The sequence below is a fragment of the Crocuta crocuta genome, unplaced genomic scaffold, assembly GCF_008692635.1.
Source record: "Crocuta crocuta isolate KB4526 unplaced genomic scaffold, BGI_CrCroc_1.0 scaffold168, whole genome shotgun sequence".
Lineage (NCBI taxonomy): Eukaryota > Metazoa > Chordata > Mammalia > Carnivora > Hyaenidae > Crocuta > Crocuta crocuta.
This window is the reverse complement of record NW_027532591.1, coordinates 6,211,872-6,238,894: the sequence shown is the minus strand read 5'-3', so window position 1 is coordinate 6,238,894 and position 27,023 is coordinate 6,211,872. Positions and strand designations below refer to the sequence as shown.

General features: G+C 38.9%; 1 protein-coding gene and 1 pseudogene across 2 annotated transcripts; both read left to right on the top strand.

The window, feature by feature from the left end:
* The first annotated feature begins 141 nt into the window (after positions 1 to 141).
* On the top strand, positions 142 to 25,421 carry TMEM59 (transmembrane protein 59). Of its 2 annotated transcripts, none has more exons than XM_077779815.1 (8): positions 142 to 407; positions 5,116 to 5,221; positions 7,202 to 7,296; positions 10,177 to 10,329; positions 11,884 to 11,965; positions 12,783 to 12,864; positions 16,036 to 16,144; positions 24,783 to 25,421. In XM_077779815.1, the coding sequence occupies exons 1-8, from the start codon at positions 219 to 221 to the stop codon at positions 24,936 to 24,938; spliced, it is 972 nt and encodes a 323-aa protein (XP_077635941.1). In that variant the 5' UTR covers positions 142 to 218; the 3' UTR covers positions 24,939 to 25,421. The 2 variants fall into 2 exon arrangements, with proteins under 2 accessions (XP_077635941.1, XP_077635940.1); XM_077779814.1 differs by having other exon boundaries at positions 12,780 to 12,864.
* On the top strand, positions 20,283 to 21,910 carry LOC144244424 (heat shock protein HSP 90-beta pseudogene; annotated as a pseudogene).
* Positions 25,422 to 27,023: the final 1,602 nt, after the last annotated feature.

Genomic DNA, 27,023 nt, shown 5'->3' with positions numbered 1-27,023 from the left:
TCTCTTCTCGCCAACCTAAGAGAAGTTCGTAGACCCGGAGGTGGGGCGGAAGGCGGCAGTTTCGCGGCAGGGGAGGGGGTGCTGAGGGCGGAGCTGAAGAGACGGCGGAGGCGGAAGCGGCGGCCAGAGGGGCGGGGAAGGGGCTGGCCCCGGAAGGCGGAGGAAACCCTGAAAAGAAAACAGCAACAAGCTGAGCTGCTGTGACAGAGGGAAACAAAATGGCAGCGCCAAAGGGGAGCCTCTGGGTCAGGGCCCAACTGGGGCTCCCGCCGCTGTTGCTGCTGACCATGGCCCTGGCCGGAGGCTCGGGGACCGCTTCGGCTGAAGCGTTTGACTCGATCTTGGGTGATACGGCGTCTTGTCACCGGGCCTGTCAGTTGACCTTCCCCTTGCATACCTACCCCAAGGTAGGGCCCGTCCGAACCGGGCTACAACCCTCCCCTGGTCGCCCATCTCCGCTCTCCTGCACATCTGTCAGCTCTGGGAACCCGGTTGTCGAACCGCTGTCTCCCACCTGTGTAGCTCCTGTTTTCTTCCCTAATTGTACCCACACCCCGCTCCTGCTGTAATTACGGGAAGTTTGAGATGCATCTGCTCTATAATATAGACTGGGAGGGAGGGGGGGGGNNATGGGTGATGAATGCAGGGTCTTCACCTTCAAGGAACGTATGGGATGGGCGGGGGCGGGGGCGGGAGGCAGGAGCAGATAGGCAAACCCACAAAAGACTGGTTCATAACCCATGTTTACCGAGCGCTTCTCCAGTCTGCGAGCGTACCGTCTGTTCTGGGAGTCAGATAAGCAGACGATTCCATTGTGGTATGAAACGTATTAAATCAACCCTAGGAGTTGTGAGACGCCCAGGAAGGGCTGTCTGCTTGTGTTGAATTACTGTGTGCATAGACGCTGCCACTAGGGCTTGGGATGGCTTAGAGAAACAGCACTTAGGTTGCTGCGTTCAAAGAATCTAACCGTTCAGTGCAGAAGACAAAAGGGAATTTGTGGAGCAGGTATAGAAATGAGACTGCCCCTTGGGGGGGCGGTCGGGTTCCCAGTTTACGGAGGGGAGTGACCCCCAGCTCTCACTCCTTGTACACCCGTTGGTGATGCCCTTCCTTTAATTCCATTCCACTCCTCAAGTTTTGTTGGATTTTTTTTTTCTTCAGTTTAGGAACTCTGTTTACTCAGCATTCTCAATTGCCTGGTGACTTCCCCACCCTTTCCCGTATATAATTGTGGGTATATGCTTCCCTCCCCCCACTGCTTTTTTTTTTTTTAATAAGCGCTTTTGGTCATGTTACTGGTCTTTTTCTCCTTGTTTTTCCTTCCTCTCCTCTGTGCTGTTGGCATAACCATGTGGCTAGCCCTGTTTGCTCTCTTAAACTGCAAAGTGACCATGAGGACAGGGCTAATGAAATTTAGGATGTTCCTGGTTGGCAAATGCTTTCGGGTCTTTGAAATGAAAAGCTCTCAGTGCTTTCACTTCCCCTGTCTATTTGCTGCAGGATATTACATTGCATGAGGATGATCTCAAGAAAAAGTGTGGGAGAGATTATCCTAAAGTTTTCAGTCAGACACTCATATAGCAATCAAGAACGAAATGAGAAATTCTGACTTCCACGCTTAAATCAGTGTTTACTACCCCTACATACATTACTTTCTTCTCTGCTATATAAACCTCCATTAAGATTGTATGAGGAAACTCAGTAACATTGATTTGGCCTGACATTGGGCGGTGACTTATTTTGTAACCTAGTGTTTGGTTGTGTTTTTTTCCCCTTTTTGAGATTTTTCTAGCAAACTTGTAGTGTGACCCAGAATGCTAGGCGAGAAATTAAATAATATAAACATTTCTGGAAACTTCAGGTACTTTTATAATATCCACAATTTAACAAGTTTTAACAAGTGATGTGATATCTATAAGTCACTTTTGCTTATTTGTTAAAGTTGTTCTCACCAGGAACTCTTAATTAAGTCATTTGGCCCCCTGTATGTTAGATGAACTTAAAATTTAACTGCCTACTCTCTGTTAGCCAGTGTGACGTGAGTTATGCCCATTATCCCTAATACTCACAAGCATGCCAAGTTGGGTTTTACAGTTGAGGTCCAGAAAGGTTAAGTGACTTGCCTAAGGTCACATAGCCAAGAAGTAGTAGAGTAATAGGAATTCAGTCCTAAAACTGGCTACAATGTGCTGCCTTCTATTAATACAGTTGTATTAAATTGTTTTAATTTACTTACTTCACTGATTTCTGTTGGCCCTCTGAATTGTGCTCTGCAGTTTCGGAAAAAGCTATGTGTGTTATAAGATATTAGATGAATTTAGAAGCTCACATAGCCTTTCAGCCTGGTATTTGCAACTGGAAGATAGTCATTTTAATGACTCAGAATTATTTGTTGCAAGAAAGTAGAATACTTTACCTGTTTGTAAGTAGTTATTTTAAAATTACTATATAGTTACCATTTAACTTTCCTCAAAAGTGCAATTGTGTAATTTGTCTGGGTCCAAATAGAAGAGACTTGTGTTATGTTAACAACAAAGTTAATTAGAATCAGCCTGGTCATTTTTTTTGTTTGTTTAATGTTCATTTATTTTTGAGAGAGAGAGACAGAATCTGAAGTAACCTCCAGGTTCTGAGCTGTCAGCACAGAGCCCGACCCAGGGCTTGAACTCATGAACTGTGAGATCATGATCTGAGCCTAAGTGGGAATCTTAACCGACTGAGCCACCCAGGTGTCCAGTGCAGCCTGGTCATTTTTAAACAGAGTGGGGGCTCTGGAACCATACAAACCAGGGTTCCATTCCCAGCTCCACTTTTACTATCTGTGTGTCTTTGCTGATCATTTAACTTCTCATGACTTCGTTTTATCAGCTGTAAAAAACAAAACAAAAACAAAAACCCCTTACACCTTGCAGAGCTGGTATGATGATTAAAGATAATGTATGTGGCACTCTTATCACAGTGCCTAACACATGACAGCAGGTAGTTATTTCTTCTGTTCTATGTCATAAAACCCATTTGGTACCTATAGTTATCAGTGGTGCTGAATAATGAGAAGAGTCAGCTTGACTTAGCTCTGGGAAAGAAAATGTGTATATTCTATAGATAGTATCACTCAAGTGCCTTCTAATTATTTAGCTGGTATTTATTTTGGTGGGGAGCACCATTTCCTTGTGCTCTGTATCAGAGGAGATAGATTTTAGATAAGCTTGCCAATAATTTGAGATACATAGAGCATGAAATATTAGAATAATAATATTATCTAGTACACGAAATACTTAGTTGGAATAAGGATATGATTCTTATTAGCTACCAATTGAGTACCTACTCTGTGCTGGACATTGTATACATTAAGTGTTAGCATGGTGCCTGGCACATTGTGGGTGCTCACTGAATATGTTATTGTTACGTCTATCTATTAGATAGTATAGCATTGTATTCATGATATTGTGGATATAAAATGTATAATCCTCATCATAATCAAGATTGACTCAAGAGTATTGTCCCCAGCTTACAACCAAGGACACTGAGGCTGTGAGAGGGACTGTCCCTTTCCCAAGGTTGTACAGAATAAGTGGCGAGGCTGAGCTTCAAACCAGGGCTGATTCTTGGACCCTGGCTCTTTTCTTCGTGCCGTACTCCCTTTTGAAAATGGGACTGGAGGGCTTATTGGCTTGGTTTAACCAAAGAAAACATTATCTGAAAATGAAATGGCATGCAGTATAGCTCCTCCTAATGAGCTCATGCTTCCTCTGTGCAATGTAAGAAAACATGTCCTCCAGATACCTAAAAGAGTTCTTCCATTGTTTTACAAAGCTGCCAAAGCGACTCAGGTATGAAATTATCTTAATTGTTAAAATTCTTTCAGTTTCACCTTAACAGTAAATGCAGCTAGAACTGAGGTCCAAATATACGCTACCTTCAAAGTTGTCTGATAACAGCTGTTTAATGTTTGACTGCAGCTACCTCTTCTTAATGGATTGCTGCTGCCGCCTAAATGTTACTGACCCTTCTGCTGGAAAGAAACACACGCCTTTGTGTGCATTGGTTGCTAGCTGGTATATGCACGTGCTGTTTGCTTCCTTATTAGGTGCCTGCCAGTTTGTACACAGTGCATCACACAGTAAGTTGAGGGGCTCCCCCACATGTACTGGTTTGTTTCAAATACTGTATGTATTTCATCTAAGAGGAGCCTATTGAAGACATGGTCATTAGTCTTATTAAGCAGTTAACATTTTCTGGTAGTGAAGAATCGACCCTATCCTGAGCTCCCATAGATATAAAATGATGTCGGTAACTGTTTTCTTTCAAAAATCTTTGATGATTGACACTACTACCATTTACTGAGCACCATTCGTGTCCCAGGCACCGTACTAGGCATAGCTATCTTCCAGCATTGTTAAGGGGTTTGGAGGTAACTTCCAGCTATGATCCCCTCTTCTGTTGAGGAAACTGAGACTTAGACAGCGAAGTGACTTGTGGCAGCATCACTTGCTCAGAAGATTTTAGTCTAGGTCTGGCTGACCCTAATGGCCTTTCTCATATGCTACACTGTTGTTTTGTTTGTGTTCTCAGGTAAAGTAAGGCAAGTTTAAATCACCCTTTGATGTAAGCATGTCTATAGATGTGTGCCTCAGTTTGTGGGGCCTTAATGACTATTTGCCATGTGAAGCCAGTCATAGTACTTTTTCCCAAGAAGCCTCATGATTTGTGTAAATATTTATGTGGCAGAAGTAGGCTATTCATCCTAAGGTACTTGCCCACTCATTTCCACCTCTGCTAAATTTCTGGTGATGTCACTGTTGTTTTTATTTTCAATTTTTTCCCCATAAAATGTGGCCTTGGAATATAGGAAAAGGGTGATACTTTTAACCACTAGGCTTTTTTCGGGGTATCACTTTTAAAATAAGAAACTAAAACCTCCTTATATGGCAAAGGTCTTGGTTATTACCTGGCTTCTATCATATTTCTTTCAGTTATAAAATTTTATTGGACCATTTATAATAAACCCTACTAACTTTGCTTTCTTTTTGACCTTCTTTTCCCTGAGAGAAAAATACTGTTTTTTCTTTTTTTTTTTTTTTTGCTAATCCTCCTTCTTCTTGAACTCCCTAGGAAGAGGAGTTATACGCATGTCAGAGAGGTTGCAGGCTGTTTTCAATTTGCCAATTTGTGGATGATGGAATTGATTTAAATCGGACCAAAATGGAATGTGAATCTGGTAAGATGCTATGCTAATGATATCAGCAGTATGTAACATCGTGCTTTCTTTGGGTTATGTTATGCTCTTTATGCATTTTCCTCAGAAAATGACAAGCATATTGTTTAAACTAATTTCTTGCATATTTTAATTATTATGAAGCCAGAATTTTAGCAGCAGCTGCTAGAAATTTCATGGGCTTTAAATTTCATCTGTAGGATTCCCCACTGTATGAAAGTAGAGCATTCCTATGAAACCTTTCATAAGCCAAAATGGCATAAAGCAAAGCAATTACCATTAATTTACATGGAAATTTTTTTGAGCACTCTTAGACCCAAAAAATAACCTCTCTTAGGCTTTTCCGATGCTTTAGGACACATCTTGCTAACGGATGCACAAAATAAATCGAGATAAAATACAGATGCTCACACAGTTCAAAGCTATGGTGGTTTGACGCTGAGATGCTGAGCATAGTTCCCAGGGAGGGAGGTTGGTGGTGCCGCTCTTGCGGCTTGAGTGTGTGCTGCCTCTGTGCCGGCCCACTGCGGGACACATGCTGAGTGCTGTTTTCACTTTCTTTTTTTTAAAAGCACGAATCCTCTTTTGATTTCTTTTGGTTAGCAAAAATAGGTACGAACTTCCGAAAAGTAGAGGATACTTCTGTTTGTTGAGACAGTATTTGTTTTGTACTATGGATAGGACACCTTTCTTTAACTAAGCATTTGGTTTAAATGCAGTAGTAATTACCCTTCTCCTAATTCATCACTACCTATTCAGTGGATAGTATAATTTTCCAAAGCTTTTCATTTGTAGGCCAGTTGATTTAGCTCCAAGGGTTTTTTTGTTTGTTTGTTTGTTTGTTTGTTTGTTTTTTTACTGAATCGGGCCTTTGACTCACGATCTAATAGTGTATTCTTTGTGGCTCATGTCGATAAAAGAAGTAACCAAAGTCTTTGTCATCTCTTAAACCACTGTTCTTACCTTTTGCTGAAAGAGATGTGTTTAATAAAAGAAACCTGTAATCGAGACAAAATTGACACTTAACTTTTTAAAGAACTATAATGGAATTTTCTCCATTCATTACATCATGCTATTTACTCAGTGTAGCAGGAGGTGCCTTTCTTCTCCCTGTCACTATGCCATGACTCCTATCCAGTCTCCTTGATATCATAACCTTACTTTTTATGGCTCAGTCTCCTAACTGGCCATCTTTATGTTCAGTTTATTATCCAGCACCTTGAGAAGGTAACTGGGTTGGAAAGAAACAGAAGATTGTTATAGTGGTAAAGTGTTCTATATCACAGGAAAGAAATGGCTAGGGAATTAAATGAGAGGGTATATAACCATTTCAACTTTGGAATACTACTATAGAACATTTAAGTTCAGTTTCTCAGAATTCAGGGTGTTAGGCTGATTGCTCTGTTTTATTTTTCCTTGCCATGGGAAAACCCTTGATTCTCAGCAAAGCGATCTAATTCTTAACAGTAATATACATTTGTGAAAATCATTAAAATATGTTGTTCAACTCCATGAAGTAGGTGATGCTATTTCCATTTAAACATATGGAAATCAGTAGTTGGAGAGGTTAAACAGCATAATCCAGGTCACATACACAGCCAAGTATATATGGAGCCAAAACTTCAGGATCCCAGACCAGTGTCCTTTCCACTTTACAAACCTTAGCTATGAGGATTCCTTTATTAGGACTGTTAGCATATAGCCTGAGCCTGAGTATGGAATCAGTAGATTCATACCCGAAACATCTGACATGTGGGGAGTAGAAGATATGGGGTTTATTAAAAATAAACTATTACCAAATACTGTTACTATTACCAAATCTGAAAATTCATATTGACAACATGCTTTCTAAGTATAAGAAATTTTTATGTAAAATGCCAAGTCCCTTCTTTTCATCCTTCCCCCTATTCTTTCCTTCCCTCTTTCTTCTTGTCTCCTTTCCTCTCTCTTTTTCCTTGTAATTTGACTGTTTTTCTCTTACAGCATGTACAGAAGCATATTCCCAATCTGATGAGCAATATGCTTGCCATCTTGGTTGCCAGAATCAGCTGCCATTCGCTGAACTGAGACAAGAACAAGTACGAAACAATACTGCCTTTCATAATTGCCTGCTTAAATTGCACTGACTTCTATTGAAATGTTTATCACCCACTTGATACTATCTTAGTGTTCTATTTTATAATTAGTTTTCAGCAAACAAATTATGTGTTTGCAAATAGAAAACTCAACTGCATAATTACTTTTGTATAATGCTTTACTGTTAAAAGTTCCATTCACGTCCATAATCTGTTTTTTCTCTCGGTCCAGTGGTGATATTATCCCCATTTTGCATATGAAAAAACTGAGGCTTAGAGAACTTGATAGTTCAGAGTTATTTTTTTCCATCCCAACTGCCATTGCCTTACTTCCCTATTTAAATCATCATCATTTCTCATCTGTATTACTACCAAAATATTTTCCCACTTTACCCTCTTCTAGCCCATCTTTAGTCTGTGTTCAGATATTTATTATCTAGATGGAAATCTTATCATGTTATTCTCCTGTTTGATATTCTTCAGTACCAGTACCTCCCATGACATACAGGATTCAGTCCAAACCACTTATCACAGCCTGTCTCCTGATTACCTCTCTTATGTCATCTCTTTTCCCCACCCCTCATACTCTGTGCTCCAAACATACTGGAAAAACTTTGTTCATAGGAAATACAGTCACATGGTAAATAACTCAAAAGGTAAAAAGAGTATGTAGTGAAAAATCTTGTACCCCTGTATCTCTTAACCATTCAGTTTTTCTCCATTAATGTAACAGATGTTACCAAGACAGAGGTATTTTATGCATTTACAAGGACACATATATTCTTTCTTTTTTTAAAATACAAGTATACACAAAGAATATCTACTCATTCTTTTTTCTACTGCATAATCCATTGTGTGGATGTGTCACTTTATTTAAGCAGTCTCTTATTTGGAAATCTACATTGTTTCTAATCTTTTTCATTTATGAGCGATATTGCCTACTTGGCACATTTTTATCTATAGAATAAAATCAGTCAAATTGCTGAGTAAGAGGTATCTGTATTTTTAATTTTGAGAAATAGAACAGAACTGCTCTTTGTGGAATTTTACCAGTTTTTTAACTTAAGATATAATTCACATACTATAAAATTCACCCTTCTAAAGTATTCAATTCAGTAGTTGTTAGTATGTTCACAGATTTGTGCAGCCATCATCACTGTCTAATTCCAAGCATTTTTATCACCCCAAAAAGAAATCCCATCCCCATTCCTTTCCTCCTTCCCCAACTCCTGATAATGTACCGCTTTTAATGTAGTTTAAATGTATGTTTCTCTTATTATGAGTAATGTTAAGCATGTTTTGTAATTTTTAGGAGTCATTGTTTTTTTTCTCTTAATTGTATACAGAGTGAACAGTTCTTAATTTTTATAGTATGATGAGTTATTACATGCTTGTGTTCCTTCTACTCCCCACCTTTCTATTCAATTCCCTTGATTCAGAACAGGTGTCATTTCCTGCGTGAAGCCTTCTTAACCACTCCTCACTCTGGTTTGGGTTAGGTGTCTCTCTCCATACGCATGTATTATCCTGTTTTTTTTTGTTAATGTTTTATTTATTTCTAGGAGAGAGAGAGAGAGAGAGAGAGAGACAGCGTGAGCAGGGGAGGGTCAGAGAGAGAGGGAGTCACAGACTCTGAAACAGGCTCCAGGCTCTGAGCTGGCAGTCAGCACAGAGCCCAACGCGTGGCTCGAACCCACAAACCGCGAGATCATGACCTAAGCGAAAGTCGGACGCTTAACCGACTAAGCCACCCAGGCGCCCCTGTATTATCCTGTTTTTAACCTCTGTCCTATATAGATTACACAGATTAAACACAGGTATACATTGATGAATAAAATACACATGGCCCCTGATATCCTAAAATTTATAACCTCAGTGAATACTTGTTTGGTGAATTAATCGATGAAAGATTTCATAGCTATTACTGGGGAAATTGGATCATGAATATAGATCTTTTGATTCTAAAAACTGATCTCTTACCCCATAAAACTTCTCTTTTGAAATAAAGCAGAACAAAAGCTATCCCTAGAGTTAAGCAAATAGTATCCCATACTTGTGCTCTAGAGGGGCCCACTGCTGCTAAATAAGTGAAGAAGTCAGAATTGTAGCTTATATATCAGTAACTGAATGTATATATATTCAGTCCATAAATACTCCCTTCACCCTGCCCTGTTATCAGATGTCTCACATTTTATGCATATTTTCTTCTGATTGATTTTTTCCCTTCCCCTTTTCCGTCAGCGTTCATTATAGGATGATTTTTTAAAAAAATTTTTAACGTTCCTTTATTTTTGAGAGAGACAGAGCGCACGCGCGTGCATGCGAGCGTGAGGGAGGGGCAGAGAGAGAGGGAGACACAGAGTCTGAAGCAGGCTCCAGGCTCTTAGCTATCAGCAGAGAGCCTGATGTGGGGCTCAACCACACAAACAGTGAGATCATGACCTGAGCTGAAGTCAGATGCTTAACTGACTGAGCCACCCAGATGTCCCTAGAATGATTTATTTTACATGAAAACATCAAAGATGAGGATGGTATAATTTGTCCCTCCTCCCTTCTACCTCTTGAGGCCTTGTTAATCCTTATTTAATCAAATCTTAAGATTCTCTACATTTTTGGACCTGATTCAAAAGCCTGATAGAAGTGACAAGTAGTTTATATGTGTGTTTGGTGGCAAATTAAGGTAGCTTGGGATCTTAAGCTTTATCAGAGTTAATTTGCATAGATAACTATGTTTAATGCTAGTGATTGTGGTAGACTCACTAACTTTATTCTCTGTCTCAGTCAGGATCTGAGGCATCTTGATTAAGTTTGTTCTCTTGAATATACATATATAAAAATAATGTATTTCTTATGGTTTTTTTGTTTTGTTTTATTTTTTTTAAGCTCATGTCCCTGATGCCAAAAATGCATCTACTCTTCCCTCTAACTCTGGTAAGGTCATTCTGGAGTGACATGATGGACTCTGCACAGAGCTTCATAACCTCTTCATGGACTTTTTATCTTCAAGCTGATGATGGAAAAATTGTGATATTCCAGGTAATAACTGTGCTCCATAGATTCACCTAAATACTGACAACAGTAAATGTACATGTCTTAAATGAACGTCTTGGCATAGAGCCATATACATCATCAAATAATAATTACTGATTTGACCTACGTTAAAACATTGGGCATCAGGACACAGTGTGACTTACTCTTCCCTCTGCCCACTGGAAGCCTGTGGAAGCCCTATTGATCCTTATCTAATAAGAACTCTGAGTCTTCTAAATTTTTTTGTGGTAGATGAAATGAAACCACTAGATATGAGAGATCAGAATAATAAATATTCTTTAAATATAAATAATGGCATGTGTATATGTATCACATACAGATATTAAAGAAAAAATATGACACAATTTTTGATTTTTTGTAGTGTTTTTTCTCATAATTCTTATAAAATCTTGTTGAAGAAGCATATTGCCTCCTAGAGAAGTAACTTTTCTCCTACCTCATTATTTACCATGTGATGTGATGATTGTAACTGCTTTTCTTGAAGGTTCTTAGGTACTAGGCATTTACACATGTTATCTCAAATCTTTACATGCCTTCAAGAGGTTGTATTATCCCTACTATATTGATGAGGAAACTGAGAGTCTAATTTTTAAGATCACCCTGCCAGGAAGTAACAGAATTAGGCTTCAGACAGGTCACTTTTCACTCCCAAGCACATATCCCACAACCATGCTATCTTGCTTTTAATCTGGTAGTTAAATTCCTCAAATGTACCACAAACTATGTTGTGGCACTTTATCCCAGGTAATAATTAAAGTAAACCTTTGAATATTGCTAATAGAATGGCTCACTGTAAGGCTAGTATGTGGTTTTTAGCACTATCCTGAGTCTTGGGTCCTCTATACATAATTTGGTAATAAGTAAAATACAGAAGGACTTTTTTCTCTTTAAATTCGTGAATAAGTTCTGTGTCCTAAAGCTACTTAGCTTAAAGTTTGAGTTGACTCTGAGAGTGGAGCCCTCATTCATTCCTGATTAGATGTGGGATTAGCTTTGTTTCTCTCTTTGTATCAATTTTAGTGTAACTAGAATGGAGAAACCCCCACTCCAGAGGGTCTGTGCTAGAGGATGTAAAGTATGGAGTATTTAGCTGTAATGTATGAATTACTCATACTGAGGGAAGAATGGAATGTTTCAGATGAGAAAAATAGAGATAATACGTGTTTAGTCTGAAATTTCAGCAGTCTGCTAAAGTATTCTTTTTTCAACTAGAATTAGAACTCATTTTTGCAGGGTATGATATTTAATGCAGTGTGTTATCATTTGTCCCTGCTTTTTAATTTTTTTTAATGTTATCAGAAAGTTAAACTGACTAAATACTTGACGATGCCAGAAATCTGTCTCTTTTGCAAGGCACTGGATCTGATGTTTAGGAAGTGCAATTAAAATATATTGTAGTTAATGTGTTTTATTTTTTATACCATACTTCTGTTACTTTTTCTCAATTCGAATGTTTATACAGATGATGTGTTATAGAACTCGTTACTAAGAAAAGCATAAGAAGAACAAATGGCTTAATTGCTTTCATTATCATTTTAGTCTAAGCCAGAAATCCAGTATGCACCACAGTTGGAGCAGGAACCTACAAATCTGAAAGAATCGTCACTAAGCAAAATGTCCTGTAAGTTTTATTTCCAGTAGCTCAGCAACAACATTAGCAAATCTGGTTGTGGGCTGAAATTGGTTGTATGATGATTCTTACACTAAGAGAAAGTGAACAAATAATTCCTAAACAGTGGCTCTCAAACTCTAGCCCGCATTAGGTTCTGGAGAGCTTGTTAGAACAAATTTCTGAGCCCCACTTCCTGAGTTTCCAATTTACTAGATCTGGGATAGGACCCGAGAATTTGCATTCCTAACAAGTTCCCAGATTTTGTTGATGGTGCTGCTCAGGGAATCACACTTTGAAAACCAGTAGTTATAAAAACAAACATGTAGCTTACTTTGCAAACATAATATTTTGACTATGAACTAGTAAGATATTCTGATATTTTCTAATATGCTAACCAAATAGTGAAACTACCTCAAAAGTGTGCGTTCCTGTTCTATTTACTTATATACTAGAAATAAATTTTAACTTACAGGAATATAAAACATCCACCTAAAGCTGAGCTCACCTTTTAAAATATACTAGCTCAGACCTTATTTTAGATACTGATTTAATTAACTTTCTAATTATTTTGTAAGTAGAATTAAACAGAATGTAATTAGAAAGCAATGTCAATAAGAATTTGAAAATAAAATAGGAAATCCATAATGTGGTGGAATGTCCATTTGGTTTTTAATGTGCCAGAGGAACTTGTATTCATTATCAGTGCATCAGATTACACTTACAAAAGCAACTGGGTGTCTGTACAGTGAATATATCTAGGAATAGTCATCTGAGACCAGCTTTTGGAATATAGGATATCATCAATTGTACCTTGTTATTTCAGCAGATCTGCAAATGAGAAGTTCACAAACACATAGGAATTATCTTGAAGATGGAGAAAGTGATGGCTTTTTGAGATGTCTTTCTCTGTATGTATTCCTCTTCATTTATATGTATAGGAGATAAAAGCTGGCTTGTATCAGAGAGAAGCATTCCTTTTTATTATTTTGAAATTATATTAGGGGTCCCTGGGGGCTCAGTCAATTAAGTGTCTGATTCTTGATTGCAGCTCAGGTCATGATCTCATAGTTCGAGAGATCGAGCCCCACATTGGGCCCTGTGCTGACAACACAGAGCCTGCTTGGGATTTTCTGTCCCTCTGTCTCTGCTCCTCCCCCACTTATATGCACGGGCATACACTCTCCTCCTCTCTAAAAATAAATAAACAAAATATGAAAAAATAAAATTATATAAGCTGCTCAAAAGTAAAAAACTTTTTAAACCTTTTAAAACTTTTGTTTTGATCTACATAGCCACACAGGCTAGTGAAAGTAGATAAGGGGTACAGATTAAAGAGGACTTCGTGTTCTGTACTAAGGAATGTCAGCTCTGTGCCAAGGATCCTTAAAGATGGCTCGGGAAAGTGGGCAGGTGGGAGTAATGGGGACCTTATGCCCTCCTAGGAAGGAATATTATGCCTTCTGCAGATAAGGAGGGTTTTATTAAAATATGTCCCTTCTCCTCCAAAGAGTTCTGATAAGAGCTCTCCCCTATACCCACCTCTACCTCTCCAAAAAAAAAAAAAAAAAAAAAAAAAAGAAGAGAAAGAGGCCCGTAGCACTTACTGATAATTGTGTACTGTGTCAGACAGCAGGCCAAGCATTTGAGTGAAGGTGATAAGCCACTGCTCGCCCTCACCCTCACAGCATGTATACTCAAGTACGCCGTTCTGTCTCAAGGGTAACAGTGCACGAGTCCAAACTGCCCTGTCATTTCTTACAATAGAAATAGTTTCTCGACAGGTTTTATCAGGTATCAGTAGGGCTATTTGGCACCTAAAAATTAATACCTTTTACCAAATTCTTTAAAGACTGGGTAAGAAAATGAGGATTTAACTTTAAATATCCCCTTCCTTTCATCTCTAAACCTGCTTTTGACCTTGGCAGAATACAGACAGTTTTTCCTCTCTCTAATGTTTAGGATCTGTGTTGTAGTTTGCTGGTCTTATGAGACCTTAGTTATCACCTGACCTTGAGTTACAGTTTATCCTCACTAGTATACTACCTGGCAGCTTATTGGTGACTTATTACCCTTCAGCATTTTGTCATTATATTTTATGTTGTTCTCTTAAATCTAACATTTTAGAAGTAATTACGTAAATGTTTAATTTAGGAAATAAGTAACTTTATAACTAGAATTTTAATGCCTAGAAGTTTCTGTCCACAAACATGAATTATAATAGTATTCTACATTTTAATAAAAAATACTTTTTTTTAAATGCTTTTTTCCCCTCAGTGAGCTCATTTGGCTCTTAGAACAGTACACTGTGATAAGTAGGTGAATCAGACGTGAATTGCCCACCCCTGAGGTTATATACATCCACCAAGTTAAAGTTCAAACCTCGCTTTTCTAAGTCTGCATCTTTTACTCATCCTGCCCTGCCGCAGCTGTCTCTTCTAAAGGGTCACGAGTTTTTCATGATGACACGCAAGATTCCCTGACCAGTCAGTGGAATCTGGCTCTTAACTGCAGTGCTTTTTATTGTGCTGTGTAGCTGTTCTGCAGGTACCCTCAGCTTCTAGAATGGAAATTGAGGTCAACTCATTTTTTCACTTGCCATTTCTTCTCAAGGAGTCTATTATGTGCCAAGAACCGTGTTAGGGACTTGGGACCTAAAGAAAGAATTTCATTCTCTGCGTCTGTGGAGTTGTCAGGTCTAATATGGTAGAGACAGACATACAAACAGTGAACAAACAGTGCTGATTGCTGCATGTCATACACACACCCCTCCTGTACAGAGTACAAGGCGTATACCGTCAAAGGGAGGACGGACAGAGGAATAGAAATGAGTCTTAAATAATGAATAGAGAGTTTTGCCAGTTGTAGCAGTTTTAATTTTTTTCTCAGTTATGCTGGCTTCCTACTAGATACCTTAAGTATATTACTATGTGTGGAGAATCAGGAGATTCAGAAATTTGACCAAACCAGGTAGACAAGAACTAGATAGGAGCAGGCAGGTAATCAAATCTAAGTATTAGGGAGAGGCCTCTATGTGAAGGATAGATCAGATTGGAGAGCTGTGGGAACTCCTGCAGGCAAGTATGAGGTCTGAACGAGGCGGTTGGACAAGGAGAACAGGAGAGAACAGAGATATTTGGGAATCTATAGGATTGTTTTGTTGTGGAAGTTGAAGCAGCAGATTGACTCTATACTGAGGCCCGGTTTTCTGGCTTAACTAGTTGTCACTGGAATCCAGATATCAAATATATTCTTCTCATTTCGTGGAACGAAGTTCCTTAGTACTCGGGTTAGGAATAGCTAAAGTGGGTGGGTTTTTTTTCATGAAAAATAGTGTTTACTGTTACCTTTCTAAATTGGTATACTTAAAACGTCATCTAGGAGTTCCCTGCTTTTAGATGCAGTGCATTTTCCAATGTCCACCTCTTTTTCTGGGAGACAAACGGTGACTCTGCATACCTTTTCTTTAGCATGTTCAAGTGTTGGCAGACCATCAAGTGAATGGGTTATAGTGGTAAGTAGAGACCTTTTATCAGGCCATATTGGATGAGCACAGATGTGGAAATCAGACTACCTGCCTTGAGTATCAGTTTTTCAGAACTGGACTACTAGATATTTAAAAATAGCTTGACTTTTTTTTTTTTATTATTTGGCAAACAATAGGTCAATTATGGAAAAAACTCCAGTTGCTAATTCTTGTAACTGGACAACTTTATGATATTTTAAACATAAGAAGAATTTAACTATCACTTTAAGGTATGCTATAATGGGTACAGAATGCCTCATAATAGATGCGCTCTTGTAAATTGGTTCATGGGTTCGAGCCTGGCATCTGGCTCTGTGCTGACAGCTCAGAGCCTAGAGCCTGCTTCGGATTCTGTGTCTCCCTTTCTCTCTGGCCCTCCCCCACTCATGCTCTGTCTCTCAATAGTAAATAAATGTTAAAAAAATTTTTTTTTAAATAGTTCTAAAGGTAGTACACATGAAGTATTAAACTAAATATGTGAGGTTGATTGCTTTATTAAGAATCTCCTTTTTATATGTATATTAGGAGATTTTAATGTGACTGACTTGTTTTTTAGTAACTCTGGGTGGATTCTAACCACGACTCTCGTCCTCTCGGTGATGGTGCTGCTCTGGATTTGTTGTGCAACTGTTGCTACCGCTGTGGAGCAGTATGTTCCCTCTGAGGTAAATTTAATTCTAACCCATTGGCCATTTGAAGTCTGAGACATGTGATTTACCGTTTTAAATGCCTTATTTGTTAACTAGAGAAACAAGGCCTCTTGTTTTATTAATGGAATGAGAGAAGATTAGGTGGTTTTAATCCTACAGATGGGGGTTGGCTCACATGAAATGGCAGGTTTGTGTAAGGTGTCTCTCTCTTTCCCTGGTTTTTTGATCATAAAGAGAACCTGGTGATACTGATTTCTAAGGTGATATGTAAGAAGGAAGACTTGTAGAACTACTTAAAATTTTAAATTAATTGCCCCAGCCGTTAAGGAGGAATTGCTGCTTTAGAAATGACATGGCTGGAGTATTTGATTTTGAGTTAATGTGTGCTGTTATCTAACCCTGAGAGAGAGGGAAGAATATTGAGACTTCCTTGGTAATTAAAATTTAACTGGCCCAAGAAACCTAACTGTGTAAAGGATTTTTGTTTGTGGAAAAGGCTATAATTTGATGACTCAACTTAGCTCTGAAGAAAAGAAAGTTATTTATGTAACTGTATAGAGAATAATAATGTCTATTGACATCAAATCCATTTGTACTCTTGTGCCTCCAAAGTGTAGTAGAAAAAGACTTAAAAGAAGAAAGTGAAATTAAAATAGAATCTAACAAATAGTTAGCATGTGCCTAGCATGGTGCTTGAACAATAATAGTCTTATATGAATAGACTATAAAGATAGATTTTAAAATAAGGCTATACATGAGTAATGATTATGATATTATATTTCATATTTTTAATTAAGATATGTGACACAAGCAGCTAGAAACTGGGACAGGATAATGTTGGTAACTAACATTTGTGGGGTTCTTTAAAATGTACAAAATAGGGGCGCCTGGGTGGCTCAGTCGGTTAAGTGTCCGACTTCGGCTCAGGTCATGATCTCACGGTTCGTGGGTTCGAGCCCTGCGTCGGGCTCTGTGCCAACAGCCGCCTCAGAGCCTGGAGCTTGTTTCAGATTCCGGGTCTCCCTCTCCCTCTGACCCTCCCCTGCTCACGCTGTGTCTCTGTCTCTCAGAAATAAATAAAAAAATATTTAAAAAAATAAATAAAATGTACAAAATATTTTCGTGTATCTTCTATGTCTAGCAATACTCTGGAGCAGGTTTTCTTACCCATTTTATAGACTAGTAAATAGGCTTACAAAGCCTAGGTAATTTTCCTGAGTTTGCACAGGTATGAAAATATTGAGGCTGGGATTCAGCTCATGTCTTTTGACTTGCAGCTCCTGTTTTGTTTCCCCTGTATATATTAACATCTTTCCTGTGGCTAATAAGGTGGCACAAATAATGAACAGATAAAGTGTTAAGGAAAGCAGAGTCTGTATGCGGAGATGGTCAGGGAGGGCTTTTGGATAATGGGGTTCTTGACCTGAATTTTGAAAATGGCTGGTAAGATACAGACTAGCGGAGAGAGGAGGTTGGATAATTTTCCCAAGTACAGGGAAGAATAAGCTATCAGTGAAGGACTATAAGGAATTGACTTGATTAAAAGAACTTAGGAAATGAAACAAAATGAATACAGTTAGACAGGATTAGGAAGAACCTTGAATAACACCCTCTGGCTACATTATCTGCTTGTGTTCTTGTTTAGTCTGATGTCCATATTTTAATTATTTTATTATTCCTGATAAAACTGAAATTATTTATCTAACATAGGAATGCCTTGGCCTGTTACTTCCTTTTGAGCTGCCCTATGCTCTCTCTAAACCCTCATGACAACAAAACTACAAACCTCTATTACTAAACCTTTGTTGATCCCCACCCACCCTGTAGCACTTCGTTCCTTGCTTTCTGTATGTCAGCACGGCTCCTCCTTACTCCCCAGACTCCCCTTGTAAAAGAAAGATTCCATAGAGACTGGTCTGGATATTGCCAGAGCGAGTTTACTTTCTATGTCCAGCACCACCTGGATCCTGGTCCCCGGGCCTGACTGACGTTGAGCACTTTCTCGCAGACACCCTTCTAAGCATTTTACCTGAATTGGCAGATGGAGTCCATTCAGAACTCTATGAGATGGCTGCTATTATCATCCCCATTGTCCAGGTAGGAAGATTGCAAAAGAGAGTGTTTCATTTCTCCAGTGTCACCTACCAGTAGTGGTAGAACCAGAATTTGAACCCAGGTAATCTGACTCCAAAGCCAATACCCTGAAGTTTCTTTAGTTAGCCTGAAATCGTAAGTAGTAGAGATGATTATGTGATTCATCTCAGGGCTGATCTCATGTGCCCTCTTTGACACCAGAAAGATAGAGCCCACCCGGACCACGTGGTTCGTGTTTTTGAGCCAGGATCCTCAAATTCTCTCTTATCCAAACAGTTCTTAGGTGGACACTTCACGGTTTTTCCTCTCTAAGCCTTACTTGACTTAGTGGAGATGACTGCTTCTCATTGTGGCTTTGGTTATATCTTACAGACCAAGGGATCCTTCCCTCCCTTTCAGATGACTCTTGACCTTCTCTTCTGTTGAGATGTTGTCTCTGCTCTGATAAATTTTGTTTTGATTCTATAGCTTTAATTCTGTGAGAAATTCTCTCTCCTCTTTTCCAAGTTCTTCGGGGAAACACCTGGTATATGTGGGAAACACATATACCCCCACACCCTTGTGGCCATAAAGCCTAAATCATCAGCACTACGCACAGAGCCCTGTGGGCAACTGTTATATTCCCCCCAGATACCTGCCAAATGGATGTTACTTTATCACCCCTCTCTAGAACTCTACTGTGAATCCTTCACAATAAAAATTATGGCTGCATCCTCGAAAGACCTGTACTTTTCTAAGGAAATAGATTTTCTAGAAAAATGTATGGAAAACAGCTACTTAGATTCACAGCTTTTAGGTTTTACTTTGTAATGTGAAACCACACTTTGGCTAAGTAATAGTGTTGTTTTAACTATTGTTTTTTCATTATAAAAATTGTATATATTTAGTGTAGAAATTTGTAAAGGACACATAAAGAAACAGAAAAAAATCACTCACCATCCAGAACTGTCATGACGTTTCCATTTTAGCAGATTTCAGCATGACTTTTAATTCATATTATTAATATTTTGTTTCTTGTTTCAAAATGTATTGCAGTATAATACTCTGTCCCTGGTAATCTTTCTCTATTTACTGTAAAAATAGCTGAAAACTTAGCATTAAAAAAGTTACTCGGTTTTCTTGGCCAAAAGCCACCTATTTTAAAGATTTACTTTCATAAAGCCTTTTCATTGACTTTATTATTGAAACACAAATTGTCTCTGTCTCTTTTCCATAGTAACAGGAGATATCATTTTAAGTTCTACAGGTATAACTCATGTGTAAGCAATGTTACTTATATGTTGTTACGTTACTTACAAATATAGTCCTGTGTGTAGGAAATTATAAGCCTGCTGAGAGTCTCTCGTCAGTACTGATCTGGTATCTGGGAGCTCAAACATGAAATATAAACAGCTTCGTTTTCGGTCACTACAAACAAAGCTTTAAATGGTGGTAATAAAGGTCAGAAGTGTGATCTTCGAAACTTATGAGCAGCTTTGTTTTTCTTATTTAGGAAATCTCTGTAATAATTGCGCATAGTAAGTACTCATCACTTATCATATGCTTTGCACATAGTAGGTACTCATCATTTATGTGACCAGAAAGAGTTGGCAAAAAATTTCATTTGTTTGGTTGATCTTAAAGCAATGTCTTTTATAAAGATTTTGATTGTCTTTTCTATACTTTTTTCCCTATTCTTTCACATTTTTTATGTCATTTTTGAAATTTCATGGGTGACGCTTTCTCTTGTTGAGCTATCCATTTAAGATGAAGAGTCCTCATTCATAGTGATCCTTGTCGGGAAGGTCAAACTTGACATGTGAGAACAGGATATAGCAGTATTGAATTATTCATTCCTAGAGATCACGCAGAAATTTGCTATTGCAACAGATGGTGATATAGATGCTGTTCAGTGTTATCATTTGTGTGCTTCCTTTTTTCTTATTTGTCAAGATTATAATCCTCTGGTTTCAAGTTAGCTCTCTTGAGCAACTCCCAGGCAGCCTTGTTGCAGAGTGTGAGCTAGACAACAGTCACTGCCCACCCTGGTCGGTAGTGCTTGTAGCTTTTCTCCTTTCTGATGCCTGGGGAAGTGTACCATGGAGTGGAGAAGGTGGAGACTTTTGCCTTCCAGGCAGAAATTGTCCAATTCTTATTTCTTGTTATCAATACTTTTTATTCCAACAAGGAAATTTTCCTTCGAGAGTTGATCAGTAATGCTTCTGATACTTTGAACAAGATTCACTGTGAGAGCCTGACTGGCCCTTCCAAGTTAAAAAGCTGAAAATTTTCATCCCCAATCCCAAGGAATGCACCCTGACTCTGGTGGGCACAGGTGTTGGCATAACCAAAGCTGACCTTCTATGTAATATGGGAACCATTGCCAAGTCAGGCACTAACGCATCAATGGAGGCTTTTTAGGCTGGTGCAGACAGCCATGATTGGACAGTTTGGTGTGGGCTTTTCTTTGGCCTCCCACCCCTGGTGGTAGAGAAGGTGGTTGTGAGCACAAAGCTCAATGATGATGAGCAATATGCTCGGGAACCTTCTGCTGGAGGCTCCTTTCCTCTACATGCAGACCATGGTGAGCCCATCGGCTGGGCTACTGAAGTGATCCTCCACCTTAAAGACCAGACACAGTACTTGGGAGAGGCAGGTCAAAGAAGTGAAGAAGCACTCACAGTTCATACGTTAAGCTATCACCCTCTATTTGGGGAAGGAACAGAGAAAGAAATCATTGATAATGAGGCGGAAGAAGAGAAAGGTGAGAAAGAAGAAGATAAGGATAATGAGGAGAAGCCAAAGACTGAAGATGTGGGCTCAGATGAGGAGGATGATAGCAGGAAGGACAACAAAAAGAAAACAAAGAAGAGTAAGGAGAAATCTATTTGTCAGGAAGACCTGAACAAGACTAAGTCCATTTGGACCAGAAACCTGATGATATCACCCAGGAGGAATATGGAGAGTTCTACAAGAGCCTTACCAATGACTGGGAAGACTACTTGGTAGTCAACCTCTAGAAGATGAGTTGGAATTCAGAGCATTGCTATTCATCCCCCATTGGGCTCCTTTTGACCTCCAAAAGCAAGAGTGAAAAGAAAAACCTCAGGCTCTCCATCTGCCATCTGTTCATTACGGACAGCTGCGATGAGCTGATACGCGAGCATCTCAGCTTCATCCATGGTTGTGGTTGCCTCTGAGTACTTGCCCCTGAACATCTCCTGAGAAACGCTGCAGCAGAACCAGATTTTGAAGGTCATTTGCAAGAACATTGTCAGTAATAAATGCCTTAAGTTCTTATCTAAGCTGGCAGAAGACAAGGAGAATTATAAGAAATTGTATGAGCCAATCTCTAAAAACTTGGAATCCATCAGGACTCGCCTAATTGGCAACTCCTTTCTGAGCTGCTGCACTGTCACACCTCCCAGTCCAGAGACGAGGGGAGTTCTCTCTCACTGAAGGGGAGCCAGAAGTCCATCCGTGCAGAGCCTGCTTGCGATTCTTCCTCTCTGTGCCCCTCCCCTGGTTGTGCTTTCTCTAAAAGTAAATAAACTCTAAATAACCCCACAAAACTGTAATAAGCATTATTTTCTTTATCTTAAAAGAAAAAGACCTTAAAAACCTTGCGGTTCTGAAGTGTTAAGTCTGATAAGAGTCAGAAAATCAGAAAACAGTGTAAGTGCCACAGCTTTTGTGCAAATTCTGTTAAGAAACTAAGTTTTAGAGATTTAAGTAACTCATCCAAGATCACATTAACTGGTTAATGACAGAGCCAGGCCTAAAGCCCGAATATATTATTAATTTACTTTTTAACTTGTAGAAGTAATAATGCTTGTGGCTTAAATTGTCTTTCTTTTCTTCACTTCTCAGATAAACAAGTTAATAGTTTAAACAATTTTTCAAGTAGCTACCGCTTTTTAATTTTATCTTCCATTTAATTTTATTCTTATCTTTGATCTTCTATTTTATCTTCTGTGTTTTGTTTTATCACCTTTAGACATTATCTAAGGTCTTCCTACTGAAGAATGAGGAACTTGGCTCACTTATACTGTCTCCCACCTCACCTTCATCTCTTCATGCTCTGGTTTTTGTAATATAAATTTTGTATACTTTTCGTGATTTAGTTGAATTCCTCATTACTTTCTTACCTTCTCCTTTCTTCCCATACTCTCTCAATTTTCATTAGTTATTATGACCCTTAACCAAAAAAAATGTAAATGTTAATTATTTATACATCCTTCCATGCTTTTCTAATAGATTGGTTTAAAAAATTAAAATCCAGGGGTGCCTGGGTGGCTCAGTCACTTAAGTGTTCGATTTTGGCTTAGGTCATGATCTCACGGTCGGTAAACCCCACATCAGGCTCTCTGTCAGTGCAGAGGCTGCTTCAAATCCTCTGTCCCCCTCTCTCTCTGCCCCTCCTCCTGCCCACCACCCACCCCTGCATGTGTGTGCGCTTGCTCTCTCTCTCTCTCTCTCTCTCAAAAATAAAAATAGGAGGGCCTGGGTGGCTCAGTCAGTTAAGCATCCAACTCTTGATTTCAGCTCAGGTCATGATCTCATAGTTTGTGAGTTTGCATCAGACTGCTGACAGCAGAGAGCCTGCTTGGGATTCTCCTTTCTCCCTCTCTCTCTGCCCCTCCTTTGATCATACTCTCTCTCTCTCTTAAAATACATCAATAAAAATTTTAAAAAATATTTAAAAACATTAAAATCCAATAGATAACATTTATAATATAATTCTATAAATGTTCAAAGCAGAACCAAATCCAGTGCTGACTAGAGTCACATAAAAGCAATTGTGAACCTGAATAACTTAAAGTTTTCCCAGGAGAATCTTCCAAATAGCTCTGCTTAATGGAACCTTTTATTGTTTTGTTCTAGCTTTCTTCTCATTTTCTAAGTCCTCTCAACTGCTGCTGTTTCTTGTATTTCTGTGTGTTTTGCTTTCTTGAATTCCTTTTTATTTTGCTGGAGTACTTTCTTAAGTAGTTGTTTTCATAAAGGATACTTGGGTGGTAAACATACCAAGTTAACACTTTTGAAAAGATCTCTCTTGTACCCTTATATTTAACTGGAATTTGAGAATGTGCATGCAGTAGTCAGAAAATCAGTACACATACTCGCTACAGATTGTCCATACGCTCCCATTCATTTCTCTCCACACATTTCACACTTTCTCCCTGTTCTAGGTAGCTTCTTCCGTGTGGATGTTTGAGGTCACTGAAACAGGTCCTGGTCACTGCTTCAAGGTCTAACTGCCGTTCCATAGAGTCGTGAAAGCAGCTCTGTCACCGTGCCCCAGAGCAAATTAGCGCCTGTTAGTTCTGGGGTTTAAGGAGGCCACAGCATGTCCGATATATGTCCAGTCCACCAACCACTGAGTCTGTCTGGAAGATACTCTCTTACTGGAAAAGTATAAGGTACCGGGCTGCCTCCTTGTTGTAGAATAGTTGTTGCACCCGTAGGCAGCAGGCTACATCTGAAACATGTCCAAATAAACAACCGTTGTGACAGTCTCTTGTAGAACATTTTCATCACTCCGAAAAGAAACCTCGTACTTGTTAGTTGTCGCTCCTTACTGCCTCCCAGGCACCGCTACTACCACCACCACCCTGAGCCATAGACCCTCAAAATGTGGTCTCTTATGAATGACCTCTTTCACCTAGCATAATGTTTTCAGGGCTCCTCTGTGTCATAGCATGTAGTAGTATTCATAGATACTTAACCTCTTGAAAGTGCTCTTTATTCAGCATCTTTTAAAAGAACCTTTCCAACATCAAGTACTTCTAGGTGGTTTTGCTCAGCAAGCTCATCAATTTCCCTGTCAATGGTGTCAGCACTTCAATTTTTAACTGATAGATTCAGAGATTTGTTGCTGTATGAGTTAACAAAATCTACCCATTTCTTAGTAAAAACTTTTTGCTTTGCTTTTCTGCCTTTAGGAAATAGACATAATCTAAACAGACCTACTTTCAAAAGATATTAGACATTGCCGTTATACTCCAGTGAGTTTTATGATATTTACATTGATCCTGTTTTATGCTTTCATTCTTTTGTTGCAGTATCTTCTTGAATATGATAGTAATAATTTGAGGAGCTTTTTATATATTTCTGAAGACCTTTCTATCGATGTTAAAGTGTTTCATGTATATCCTTTGTTCTACTCCCAGCTTTTTACAATATTCTTTTCCAATGTGTCAAGTTAAAACTTACCCCACATCATTTGATCACTCATTCAGAGAGCTAAGACTTAAAGAATTGATCACCTGACATGTCAAATACCCAGAATCAGTGCTCTTGGTTTGACCACAATAATTCCATTGAAGCCTGAGCAATTTTTCTTGATAGTCAGTTGCTATGTGTCTACATATTTTAAGCTGGGACATATGGAAACGTTTTCTTTGGCCATCTGAATCACTATCAATAACACTGAGTAAAAGCATTCTCCATTCTGGAGGATGTCGGTTGAGTCTTTGTTTTTGTCTTACCAAATACCCATAGATTAAGTTATTATTTGAAGATGTACTCGGGTTCTTAACTTTCCAAATTACTAATATGCATTGATTTTCTTTTGCAGAAGCTGAGTATCTATGGAGACTTGGAATTTGTGAACGAACAAAAGCTAAACAGATATCCAGCCTCCTCCCTTGTGGTTGTTAGATCTAAAGCTGAAGACCATGAAGAAGCAGGGCCTCTACCTGCAAAAGTGAATCTTGCTCATTCAAAAATTTAAGCTTTTTTTTCTTTTTTAAAGTAAAGGGTAATAGGCATCTAAATTTCCATTCCTCATAGAGCTTTTAAAAATGGTTTCATTGGATATAGGGCTTAAAAATCACTATAAAGTACAATAAAGTTACCCAAATCTGTGAAGACTGTATTTGCTGTAACTTTATCTGTAATTTCTTTCCTAGTAATTTAAGAGATGGATATTTGGGATTGCATTTTTATTTTACTAATATCTGTAGCTATTTTATTATTTACATTGTTTTTGTTTGTTTTCTTTCTTAGCCAGATTGTGTGAGCTGATCATTGCTCTTCCCCTCCTCCTACCATGATACTGTCATCTTAGTTAATAAACTGAATACTCAGTAGGATTTGATGCTTCTGCTCAGAAATGGCCCATAAGCCGTATTTTGAAATTTAGCAGGAAATGCCCGTTTATGACACTACATTTTCAGTTGTATGGACTGAAATCATTAAAACTTTATTTGAATAACTATGTGCCAAAATTTGAGTTTATATACTCCTGATTTTCCAGATCTTCTGTTTCACCCCAACCCAACCTAGAAAAGAATTACAAAATGTTCTATGTCTAATGCTGTATAATAGGATGATCTGAGAACAAACTGAAGCAGAAATGACTCTCTCGGAAGTTCATTTTATGTTATTCTGCATAGGCTGTAGAGTTTTTGCTGGATGCGTCTTTCCAAAAAACTATTTTTCTCTGTTAGAAAGCATATCAAGTATAAGTTTCAGAGAAAACCTTTCGTGTTGATGGTAAGAATTCGGCCTTTGGGATGCAGGATTGAGTATAGATTCCACTTGTCAGAGATTGTTGTTATTATCATTCCTTTAACCTACAATAATGCAGATTTAAAAATAAGAGTGACGTTAGGTGACATAGTCCACCACGGTCAGAACATGATTCCGTGTCACTGTACCCTGGAACGTTAATGAACTTTGCAAACCAGTACTTTCCTTACTCACAGGGCCTTGCTGGCACCTGCAGAAGTGTTGCGTGGCTGCAGAGTGAGTCCCACGCTTACCTTCCGGCTGAGTCATCAGCTTGCTCTGAGTCAGAAGAAAATGTGGCTAACTAATCAAGTGACACTTTGGTTATAAAATGATAGGTTTTATTTTTTAAAATAGTTTGTCTAGATTTGGAAGATAGAGGGTTTGAAAGTATGCGAACACATCCAGATGGGGAAGAAGGAAGGAATTACTAAGCAATTGTCACACATTGTTTCTTCTTTTTGGTAGAAAACAGTTGAAAACCATGAGGAATAGACTGGAGTTCCCTTTAAACACACACGCTGGTCTTATTTTCCCACCCATGGCACATACTTACTGCTTCTTCGTCAGGCACAGGTCTAATTGTGACGCCTCCAGTGAGGCCCGCTGAGAGGGAGCTACACCAAATGCTGCGACTTTGCAGTCGCCCGAGAGCCCCCTGGTAGGGAGGGCCTCCCTTATAAAGCCCTACAAAGGGATGTGTGGATAAGAAGGAGCAACTGGATAATTGTCCTATGTTCTTCCAGCCTCTCTCGGTCTTGTTTCTTTTTGCTTCTCGAACAGGGTACCCCTGAGACACCCTCCTCTTGAAAGCATCGATCCAAGTTTAGATAAACTTTCCCCTCTTGTTTATGAGCCATTTCCATATATGTGGAGATACCCAGTCATTCCTGTTAATGAGCTGACTTGCAAATATTTGTGTTCTGCCCTTTTATTTTAGTATGAAAGCAGAAAGATGTTCTCAAAATATACACAGCATAAAAAGGTTTGACTTGAAATTCCAAAAGAAGCAACAAAACCAGTTCCTTCTTTTAAAGTTAGCCCTTGTGGGGGCACTGGAGTGGCTCGGTTGATTAAGCCTCCGACTCTTGATTTCGGCTCAGGTCATGATCTCTCATAGGTTCACGGGTTTGAGCCCCACGTCGGGCTCCATGCTATCAGGGTAGAGCCTGCGTGGGATTCTCTCTCCCTCTCTCTCTGCCCCCCTCTGTCTCAAATAAACTTTAAAAAATAAATCAATAAAGTTTAGCCCTTGTTGAATGGCCCATCTTCACTTGTTGCCATGAGACAGGCAGCACCTTCTTTC

Coding starts and splice junctions, on each gene's coding strand:
- TMEM59 (XM_077779814.1), top strand. CDS start 219: ATGGCAGCGCCAAAGGGGAGCCTCTGGGTCAGGGCCCAACTGGGGCTC. Junction 10,330..11,883: donor GAAAAATTGTGATATTCCAG/GTAATAACTGTG, acceptor TTATCATTTTAG/TCTAAGCCAGAAATCCAGTA. Junction 12,865..16,035: donor TTTTTGAGATGTCTTTCTCT/GTATGTATTCCT, acceptor CTTGTTTTTTAG/TAACTCTGGGTGGATTCTAA.